General features: G+C 38.2%; 2 protein-coding genes across 2 annotated transcripts; both read left to right on the top strand.

Annotated features, from left to right (window-relative positions):
* Positions 1-5556: 5556 nt before the first annotated feature.
* On the top strand, positions 5557-6157 carry LOC146899399 (uncharacterized). Its single transcript, XM_085738164.1, has one exon. The coding sequence runs from the start codon at positions 5557-5559 to the stop codon at positions 6079-6081; it is 525 nt and encodes a 174-aa protein (XP_085594290.1). The 3' UTR covers positions 6082-6157.
* Positions 6158-8543: 2386 nt separating this feature from the next.
* Positions 8544-9144, top strand: LOC146899398 (uncharacterized). The gene has a single exon (XM_085739276.1). It carries the CDS (start codon positions 8544-8546, stop codon positions 9066-9068), a length of 525 nt encoding a protein of 174 aa, XP_085595402.1. The 3' UTR covers positions 9069-9144.
* The last annotated feature ends 2778 nt before the right edge of the window (positions 9145-11922 follow it).

Raw genomic sequence — 11922 nt, 5'->3', positions numbered from 1 at the left:
TTGATTGCCGGTGATGTTTGTGTGATTGTGCCAGTTGTTCCATGATTCTCCGGTTGAAAGTGCATCTCGGACAAGGAATGTTGAACCCTTAGTGATCGTGTTGCCCGGTCCGATATCTTATGCCTCTACAAAGGCAATCCCTTACAAGTATGATGCAACTATGATTGAGAATGGGGTGGAAGTGCCTCGGTATCTCCGGCTATGGTTGATAACGTTGCCGGTGAAATTACGGCTACGAGAAGCGGAAAAGTCCGTCCACCCTTGTTACAAAAGAAGGTGGTTACACCCGTTGCTACCATAACTCCACCCGTTGCTCCTCCCGTTGATAAGAACGCCGGCCCATCAGGCCGCCCTATTGAAGAGTCTAATCTGGACGAAATTCGAGGCTTATTAAAAAGAGCGATTATAAGATTGTAGACCAGCCTGCAAACTCCGTCAAAAATATCCATCTTGTCTCTGCTCCCGAGCTCGAAGCTCACATGAAAGTGTTAATGAAGGTACTTGAACAGGCTTATGTTGATCATGAAGTCTCCGTGGATCAGTTCAACGGAATAGTGGGTAACATTACCGTTTGCAACGGCTTGGGGTTTGGTGACGATGAGCTCCCCAAAGCAGGGAAACACCACAACTTAGCTTTGCATATCTCGCAGACCGTAAGTCCGACATGATATCCAATGTATTGGTGGACACCGGATCATCCTTAAATGTAATGCATGACTCTACACCGAGACAGCTTGAGTCATCATGGACTCTCCTTAAGGGGAAGTAGCTATTTGGTTAAGGCTTTCGACGGATCTCGTAAAGATGTTCTCGGGGAGGTAGATCTACCAATTACCATTGGTCCCGAGACGTTCCAGATCAAGTTCCAGGTCATGGACATCAATGCTTCTTACGGTTGTCTCCTCGGAAGACCGTGGATTCACGATGCCGGGGGCAAGAACTTCTACTCTGCACCGAAGCTCAAGTTTGTGAGGAATGGTAAGCTTGTCACCGTACATGGTGAAGAAGCATATCCGGTTAGCCAAGTGTCATCTTTCTCTTGTGTTTAAGCAGTGGTCCGCCGAAGGGACGTCATTTCAAGGCTTGATCGTTGAAGGTGCGAGCCCCGCAGGGCTAGTGCTAGTATGGCTTCATTGAAAGACGCCCGTAAAGCTGTTCAAGGAGGGCGGCCGCCGGGCCGGGGCAAAGTGATACGCATTTTGGAAAACAAGCGTAAAGGGGGCCTTGGATTCTCCCCGACCTCGGGCGTTTCAACATGAACTTTCTACATTGCTGGGTTTATCAATGTTATTGCCGAAGATGCCGCCGAAAGTAGTTATGTGCCTACATTTATTGTACCGAGGAGGCACCGTGAGAAATTGGGAGGCCATTGATGTTCCTTTAGTCATGCATGCTTCCATGTAATGTGTCTTGTTGCTCATGTTTTTTTTCTTTGTTTTCAAAATAACACTCCTTTCGCTCTGCCCAAGGCGAAAGTGATATCCTTTTAAGGGCACGTTTGTTTTGGCATTGCCGTTATCAATAAAAATTGTCGTCTTTTCCGCGACTCTTTGTTTTTTCACTTTTTAGTGCCCTTTTCTTGGAAATAATGGTAATGCCGTAAAAACCAAAACATTTGTATTTTCTTATTAATTTCAAAAATTGCATGAAAAACATTTTTCTAGAATCATCCCAATCATATTATGCAGATTGAACCACAATAAACCCGTTGAACACGGTGACCCTATGGTTCCCCCAAATTTTCAATTCCCCGTATATGGAGCTGAAGATGAGGAAGATGATGAAGAGATACCGTATGAGATCACTCGACCGCTTGAGCAATAAAGGAGAGCCATTCAGCCTCACCGGAAGAGATTGAGTTTGTCAACACCGGGTACCGAAGAGAACAAGCGAGAGATCAAGATTGGTGCCGCACTTGAGCCGAAGTGAAAAAGAAGATTACTCGGCTTCTCCATGATTATCCAGATGTCTTTGCATGGTCCTATGAAGATATGCCGGGTCTAGATTCCAAGATCGTGGAACATCGGATACCAACAAGACCTGAATGTCCTCCTATCAAACGAAATTGAGAAGGTCTCGTCCCGTACATGGCTCTTAAGATCAAGGCCGAGGTGCGAAGCAAATTGATGCGGGTTTCCTCATAACAGTGAGTATCCTAAGTGGATTGCGAATATTGTACCGCACCGAAGAAAGACGGGAAAGTTCAAATGTGTGTTGATTACAGAGATCCGAACAAAGGCAGCCCAAAAGATAACTTCCCATTGCCTCATATTGATGTGCTTGTTGACAAGATCTTGCTCGGTCTAAAGTGTTCTCTTTTATGGATGGTTTCTCTGGCTATAACCAGATATACGAATGTCACCTTAAGATAGAGAAAAGACGTCCTTCATCACTCCATGGGGAACATTCTGTTATAAAGTGATGCCATTCGGCTTGATAAATGCCGGTGCAACGTATCGTAGAGGTATGACAACTCTGTTTCATGATATGATTCACAAAGAGATTGAAGTATATGTTGATGATATGATTGTGAAATCAAGTGATGAAGAGAAACATATTGTGTATTTGAAAAAGATGTTTGAAAGACTAAGAAAGTACAAGGCGGTTAAATCCTAACAAGTGCACATTTGGTGTAAGATCCGGAAAGTTGCTAGGCTTCATTGTCACCAAAGAGGCATTGAAGTTGATCCCGACAAAGTCCGAGCCATCGAGAGATGCCGGCCCCTCAAACCGAAAAGCAAGTTAGAGGTTTCCTCGGACGCCCGAATTATATTTCAAGATTCATATCTCACATGACTACTACTGCGGACCAATTTTCAAATTGCTCGTAAAGAATCACTCGTGGTATGGAATGATGAATGTCGAAAGCTTTTGATAGCATTAAAGAATACTTGTTGGAACCACCTATCCTTGTCCCACCGGTGGAAGGAAGGCCTTTGATTATGTACCTGTCGGTGTTAGATAATTCGTGGGTGTGTTCTCGGTCAACAGGACGAGACCGGAAAGAAAGAACATGCTATCTACTATCCGAGCAAGAAGTTCACCGACTTGCGAGACTCGGTATACAATGCTTGAAAAGACTTGTTGTGCTTTAGCTTGGGCTGCCAAACGCCGCGTCATTATATGGTGAATTATACAACTTGGTTGATATCCCGAATGGATCCAATCAAGTACATCTTTGAGAAGCTTCTGTTATTCTTGGAAAGATTGCACGTTGGCAAATGTTGTTGTACGAATATGATATTGTGTACAAAGCTCGAAAGCCATCAAATGGAGCATCCTTGCTAAGCATCTCGCTTGTCAACCTCTTGATGATTACCGGCCGATTAAGTTTGATTTTCCCGATGAAGAGATTATGTATTTGAAAGCAAAAGACCGTGAAGAACCACCGATCAATGAAGGGCCGGATCCCAATAGCAAATGGGGATTGGTATTTGATGGTGCCGTCAATGCTTACGGTAAAGGGATTGGGGCCGTTATTGTAACTCCGCAGGGGCACCACATTCCTTTCATCGCTCGAATAACTTTTGAATGCACAAACAACATAGCAGAATATGAAGCATGCATCTTGGGCGTTGAAGAAGCCATTGACACGAGAATTAAGCACCTTGACATCTTTGGAGATTAGCACTTGTTATTAATCGGATAAAGAGTGAATGGGAGACTCATCATGAGAAACCGATCCCTTACCGTGACTATGCAAGACGTCTATTGACATACTTTACCAAGGTTGAGCTGCACCATATCCCTCGGGATGAAAACCGAATGGCCGACGCTCTTGCTACTCTATCTTCCATGTTTCGTGTGAACCATTGGAATGACGTGCCCATGATCAAGGTGCGGCGTCTTGATAGATCCGCTCATGTGTTTGTTATTGAAAATATGCCGATCAAGCCGATAAAGAGGTGAATAATGGAAAACCTTGGTATTATAATATCAAACAGTTCTTGCGTAATCATGAATATCCACTGGTGCTTCCAACGGGGATAGAAAGACCCCGAGAAGATGGGCTAGCAGATTCCTTCGGACGGAGAAATCCTATACAAAAGGAATTACGACATGGTCTGTTGAGATGTGTTGACAAACAAGAAGCCGAGAAATTGATGCATGATGTACATGATGGTACTTTTGGGACCCATGCTTGATAAGTGTCATAAAAGTGTTAAATTCATGTTATATTTTAAGCACTTTTTGTTGCTTGCTTTGCAAGTAATTGAAGGAAAAGCCGAGAAATAAGCGTTAAATGCCTTAGTAACTTAGTTATTATGTTAGATATTATGTTAGATATTATTTAGATATTTTGGGCTTGATATATTATATATTATTAAAATTTCATTAGAGAGATATATAGTTCATATTAGTCTTAGTAACTTAGTTAGTTTTTCATAGCTTTTCTCTTAGTTTTCATTGTAATATCTTAGAGAGAAAATAGGGTAGATGATATGAAGTGAGAGTGATTTTGGAAGTTGGATCCTTATTCCTTTGTTGAGACATCACAAGTGTAATGGTTCCTTCCTTTTCAATCCATCCTTGCAAGGCTTCCATGATGATGTGTAGCTAAACACTCTTTGTTGGGATGAGAGGTACTTGATTCTTGCTAACATGTAATCTTTTGATCTTGCAAAATATGATTCTAGCAATTTATATTCAATATTGTTGTTATTCTTGTGTTAATGCTTTCAATGAGATTCAAGATGATTTGGACACAAACTCTTGAATCTAGAGCTAGAGTAGCAATATATCTTAGGTTATATCATTCTTGACAAGTTTGTTAATCATGTGATAATCACCATAATCAAGAGTTAAATGCTTTCGGATACTTAATCGGGCTGGACACGGTCGATTAGGTTATTCGATCGACTTTGTTATTGTTTAAGGGATTTGGACACGAATGTTTAAACGATACCTTAGAATTAATTATATCGCTTTGGACACGAAGGATAGTTTAGAATTGATTGTGATAATGTTGTTTATAAAGCTAGAATTCATATGGATCATTAGTTTACGTGTGACGCTTGGTTAAGGAACGCTACTCCTAACAAGTTTCAATCCTTATTAATCTCATCTTTTACTTTTTGCATTTAGTTAACATAGTTGTAAATTCAAACAAACAATCACCCTTTTTACTTAGAATGATATTTGATGTTGAAATATCCGTGATGTCGCACTAATCCCCGTGGAGACGATACAAATACTTATCTTGTTTTTGATGCAAAACTACTTCATCAAAATGGCGCCGTTGCGGGGATTGGTGTTTAGATATCATAGATAGAACGATTGATTTATTGTTTTAAGTATTCGTACATATTCCGTAAATATTTTTCTTTACTTAATAGTTGTTACCACTAACCCCTCTTTGATAAACAAAGAAAAGTTTCTTGTTAGTTGTTTCCATTTCAGGATCATCACCTAGACAAAATCATGGCTGATCATGGTTATAACAACTTCTACACTCCACCCGAGTATGAACCATATCAACAGCATCAACAATATCCTTTTGAAGATGAACGAATGACCAATGTGGAAAATACTTTGAATATCTTCATGCAACAATCCATGATAAACATGCAAAATACCAACCAAAGATTGAAGACTTTATCACTTCAAATTGCGTTGATTCAAGCACAAATCATGGATAGCCAAGCCAACAATCAATCCACTCTTAGAGAACAAGAAAATAATCCAAACATGTTTGAGAGAGTTGGAGAGATTGTTGAAGAAGTTGTTGTTCAAAATGAGGAAGTTACAACATTAGAAGAATGTGGTGCACCACACAAAGACGAACTTCCTCAAGAAAGGTCAAATATTGAAGTGGCCAACACCGTTGATAATGGAGAAGTGATAGAGGTGATAGAGAAAAAGGAATGGTTACTTAGCAAGGAAGAAACATTTGAACAAAAGGGGAAGAAAGTGAGCAAGGCTAAAATAGACCGGGTCATTGATGAAATTTGCGCCTTGTTCAAATCAAAGTTAAGGAGGACATGGACTCCACATCATCTGTACTTAAAGTTCATGGAATTCCTCCCAAAGAGAAGGAACACAAAGGATGATGTATTGTCCGTCTCATTTTGGCCACCCTAACGAAAAAGGCGTCGAGCTAACGACGTTAAACAAGCGCTTGTTGGGAGGCAACCCAATTTTGTGAGTTTATTTACTGTTTTTAATGCATAACAAGTTTAATAGTCATGAGCATGCATCAAAACATTCAAAACGAGAAAACAAACAGAGAGCACTCGAATCGTCTCAACTCGCAATGGCGAGTGAAACAGCTCGCACTGCGAGCAAATTTGTCATTGACCATTTTTGATCGCCTCTTAGCTCGCAACCGCGAGTAAAGCCGCTCGCAACCGTGAGTAGCTGCAGTTTGGCCAGCTTTTAATCATTTTTTTGGATATTGGTGTGTGATGACAATTGTTCTTAATTAGTATAGTGATGTTAGTATTCATTTTTAGTATTGTATATAGTTATCTTTTGTTAGTTAAAATTATGTGTTAGCACTTTTGGTTAATTTAGTACTTCATTTTAATTATGGAAGTTTCTTGCGTATCACTCTTGCTTAATTTCAAATCTCAGATGATTGATAATGATTCATAGTTGTGATTAAAGCGCAAAGCCAAGGTACAAGTTTCTAGTTTTTCTAAGCTTTTACTCGAATATGGAACGAGTACTTTGTGCAAATTTCATTTCATTTAGTTTTTCGAAATAATTTATTTATTTTTGAACCACTTAGTACTAGCTAAAAGTGAGGAAACCTCAAGTGTTTGTACATATGCAAGGAGACCGGTATTCATTGTTTAACTCGGTTGTGTTATTTTAAATCCAATAATTGTTTTTAATTGTGTGAAGGCATGGAAGTGATCAAGGCACATTTTTTGTTTATGAGTGAAGCTTACTTGACCACAAATAGCCTACCTTGTGAGAAGAGCGAGTATTTGCTAACCCACTTGAGCCAAATGAATCGGAGTCCTCAATTATGAACTGTCAATTCATAAGCACAATGCTTGATGAATTTGCCTTTAAAACTTTTCAATATCCAGTTCATTTTTGACGCACTTTAAGACTCGATATGTTTTTAATTGTTGAACCCTAAAATTTCATTGTTTTATTGTCCCTTTTGCCTTAAGAGTAAAGGAACATTCAAATAGGGTGTATTTTGATTCAAGTTGGGGAGAGAAGGTAGATGTAAATCTTATGTCAAGTACAATGGTGTAATTTTATCTTTGATCAAGACAACATGGTGTTGTAAATACAAAAGAAAAGAAAACAATGTGTACATGAAAAGAAAAAATAGAAAAAGAGAAAAAGAAAGAAAAATCCAAAAAGAGAATAAGTTGTCAAGATCAAAGTGTATCTCATGTGAACACCAAGGGTTTGTAATAATTGGTAGGGAAGATTGTGGACTTTAATGGTTGATACAAGGAATGTTCCTAGTTGTTAGGCTTTTTGATTTCAATTGCCCCACATATGACATTTCTTTTGTAGCCAAGCCAATTTATAACCCTCAAAGACCTTTTGATCCATGTTTTTATGCCTTTTGAAATGATATTTGGATGGACACATAACTTGATTGGAATGTTAACTTGATTTTCGGATGTGTGTTCATAACCCTCACTTATTTGTTGTCAATTGTTTATCTACTTTCAAAGAAGTGTGTTAGGTGTGGTTCGTGAATATATGTATTATTGTTTTGAACTATTTGGCATGAGCTTTGTACATAGGACTCATCTCATATTAGTAGTAGAATTCTAAATTAGTTGGAAACTTAGCCTTGCACGCGCATTCATTTTGAATCATTCATCCGAGAAAGTTTTCAAAGTCTTTTGTACTTGTGTCTTGTCATTAACTTGTTTGATTTTCAATCCTTTGTTTGAGGATAAACAAAGAGTTAAGTTGGGGAGAGTGATAAGTGTCATAAAAGTGTTAAATTCATGTTATATTTTAAGCACTTTTTGTTGCTTGCTTTGCAAGTAATTAAAGGAAAAGCCGAGATGATATTTAATTAAGTTGGGGAGAGTGATAAGTGTCATTAACTTGCTTGCTTTTCAATCTCATCTTTTACGTTTTGCATTTAGTTAACATAGTTGTAAATTCGAACAAACAATCACCCTTTTTACTTAGAATGATATTTGATGTTGAAATATCCGTGATGTCGCACTAATCCCCGTGGAGACGATACAAATACTTATCTTGTTTTTGATGCAAAACTACTTCATCAAAATGGCGCCGTTGCCGGGGATTGGTGTTTAGATATCATAGATAGAACGATTGATTTATTGTTTTAAGTATTCGTACATATTCCGTAAATATTTTTCTTTACTTAATAGTTGTTACCACTAACCCCTCTTTGATAAACAAAGAAAAGTTTCTTGTTAGTTGTTTCCATTTCAGATCATCACCTAGACAAAATCATGGCTGATCATGGTTATAACAACTTCTACACTCCACCCGAGTATGAACCATATCAACGGCATCAACAATATCCTTTTGAAGATGAACGAATGACCAATGTGGAAAATACTTTGAATATCTTCATGCAACAATCCATGATAAACATGCAAAATACCAACCAAAGATTGAAGACTTTATCACTTCAAATTGCGTTGATTCAAGCACAAATCATGGATAGCCAAGCCAACAATCAATCCACTCTTAGAGAACAAGAAAATAATCCAAACATGTTTGAGAGAGTTGGAGAGATTGTTGAAGAAGTTGTTGTTCAAAATGAGGAAGTTACAACATTAGAAGAATGTGGTGCACCACACAAAGACGAACTTCCTCAAGAAAGGTCAAATATTGAAGTGGCCAACACCGTTGATAATGGAGAAGTGATAGAGGTGGTAGAGAAAAAGGAATGGTTACTTAGCAAGGAAGAAACATTTGAACAAAAGGGGAAGAAAGTGAGCAAGGCTAAAATAGACCGGGTCATTGATGAAATTTGCGCCTTGTTCAAATCAAAGTTAAGGAGGACATGGACTCCACATCATCTGTACTTAAAGTTCATGGAATTCCTCCCAAAGAGAAGGAACACAAAGGATGATGTATTGTCCGTCTCATTTTGGCCACCCTAACGAAAAAGGCGTCGAGCTAACGACGTTAAACAAGCGCTTGTTGGGAGGCAACCCAATTTTGTGAGTTTATTTACTGTTTTTAATGCATAACAAGTTTAATAGTCATGAGCATGCATCAAAACATTCAAAACGAGAAAACAAACAGAGAGCAGAATTCTCGAATCGTCTCAACTCGCAATGGCGAGTGAAACAGCCTCGCACTGCGAGCAAATTTGTCATTGACCATTTTGATCGCCTCTTAGCTCGCAATCGCGAGTAAAGCCGCTTCGCAACCGTGAGTAGCTGCAGTTTGGCCAGTTTTAATCATTTTTTTTTTGGATATTGGTGTGTGATGACAATTGTTCTTAATTAGTATAGTGATGTTAGTATTCATTTTTAGTATTGTATATAGTTATCTTTTGTTAGTTAAAATTATGTGTTAGCACTTTTGGTTAATTTAGTACTTCATTTTAATTATGGAAGTTTCTTGCGTATCACTCTTGCTTAATTTCAAATCTCGGATGATTGATAATGATTCATAGTTGTGATTAAAGCGCAAAGCCAAGGTACAAGTTTCTAGTTTTTCTAAGCTTTTACTCGAATATGGAACGAGTACTTTGTGCAAATTTCATTTCATTTAGTTTTTCGAAATAATTTATTTATTTTTGAACCACTTAGTACTAGCTAAAAGTGAGGAAACCTCAAGTGTTTGTACATATGCAAGGAGACCGGTATTCATTGTTTAACTCGGTTGTGTTATTTTAAATCCAATAATTGTTTTTAATTGTGTGAAGGCATGGAAGTGATCAAGGCACATTTTTTGTTTATGAGTGAAGCTTACTTGACCACAAATAGCCTACCTTGTGAGAAGAGCGAGTATTTGCTAACCCACTTGAGCCAAATGAATCGGAGTCCTCAATTATGAACTGTCAATTCATAAGCACAATGCTTGATGAATTTGCCTTTAAAACTTTTCAATATCCAGTTCATTTTTGACGCACTTTAAGACTCGATATGTTTTTAATTGTTGAACCCTAAAATTTCATTGTTTTATTGTCCCTTTTGCCTTAAGAGTAAAGGAACATTCAAATAGGGTGTATTTTGATTCAAGTTGGGGAGAGAAGGTAGATGTAAATCTTATGTCAAGTACAATGGTGTAATTTTATCTTTGATCAAGACAACATGGTGTTGTAAATACAAAAGAAAAGAAAACAATGTGTACATGAAAAGAAAAAATAGAAAAAGAGAAAAAGAAAGAAAAATCCAAAAAGAGAATAAGTTGTCAAGATCAAAGTGTATCTCATGTGAACACCAAGGGTTTGTAATAATTGGTAGGGAAGATTGTGGACTTTAATGGTTGATACAAGGAATGTTCCTAGTTGTTAGGCTTTTTGATTTCAATTGCCCCACATATGACATTTCTTTTGTAGCCAAGCCAATTTATAACCCTCAAAGACCTTTTGATCCATGTTTTTATGCCTTTTGAAATGATATTTGGATGGACACATAACTTGATTGGAATGTTAACTTGATTTTCGGATGTGTGTTCATAACCCTCACTTATTTGTTGTCAATTGTTTATCTACTTTCAAAGAAGTGTGTTAGGTGTGGTTCGTGAATATATGTATTATTGTTTTGAACTATTTGGCATGAGCTTTGTACATAGGACTCATCTCATATTAGTAGTAGAATTCTAAATTAGTTGGAAACTTAGCCTTGCACGCGCATTCATTTTGAATCATTCATCCGAGAAAGTTTTCAAAGTCTTTTGTACTTGTGTCTTGTCATTAACTTGTTTGATTTTCAATCCTTTGTTTGAGGATAAACAAAGAGTTAAGTTGGGGAGAGTGATAAGTGTCATAAAAGTGTTAAATTCATGTTATATTTTAAGCACTTTTTGTTGCTTGCTTTGCAAGTAATTAAAGGAAAAGCCGAGATGATATTTAATTAAGTTGGGGAGAGTGATAAGTGTCATTAACTTGCTTGCTTTTCAATCTCATCTTTTACGTTTTGCATTTAGTTAACATAGTTGTAAATTCGAACAAACAATCACCCTTTTTACTTAGAATGATATTTGATGTTGAAATATCCGTGATGTCGCACTAATCCCCGTGGAGACGATACAAATACTTATCTTGTTTTTGATGCAAAACTACTTCATCAATGCTACAGGTCACACTATGTCGAGGAAACTTGTTAAGAGCCGGCTATTACCGGATAACTATGGAGCATAACCGCTACGTACATGCCAAGAGATGCCACAAATGTCAAATCTATGCCGACAAGATTCATGTACCTCCACATGCCCTCAATGTTATCTTTTCCCCATGGCCTTTCTCCATGTGGGGCATTGACATGATCGGAAGAATTGAGCCAAAAGCTTCTAATGGACATCGTTTCATTCTAGTGGCAATTGACTATTTCACCAAGTGGGTTGTAGCTGCCTCCTATGCAAATGTGACCAAGCAAGTGGTAGTAAAGTTTATCAAGAATAACATCATCCGTCGATATGGTGTTCCTAACAAGATCATCACCGACAATGGTTCCAATCGAACAATAGCATGATGCAAGCTTTATGTGAAGAATTCAAGATTGAACATCACAACTCTTCTCCTTATAGACCTCGGATGAACGGTGCGGTTGAGGCCGCCGACAAGAACATCAAGAAGATTGTTCGGAAGATGGTCACTACTTACAAAGACCGGCATGAGATGCTACCTTTTGCCTTGCATGGTTACCGTACTACGGTGCGCGATTCAACCGGGGCAACTCCTTTCTCTCCGGTATATGGTATGGAAGCAGTTCTCCCTCCGGAAGTGGAGATTCCATCTCTTCGAGTGATCATGGAAGCAAAACTAACCGAGGCCGAATGGTG

This window comes from Medicago sativa, chromosome 8 (assembly GCF_051527215.1).
Source record: "Medicago sativa cultivar Bolivia chromosome 8, Bolivia_mono, whole genome shotgun sequence".
In the NCBI taxonomy this organism is placed as follows: Eukaryota; Viridiplantae; Streptophyta; class Magnoliopsida; order Fabales; family Fabaceae; genus Medicago; species Medicago sativa.
The sequence above is the reverse complement of the archived record's forward strand: the minus strand, read 5'-3'. Positions and strand labels throughout refer to the sequence as shown.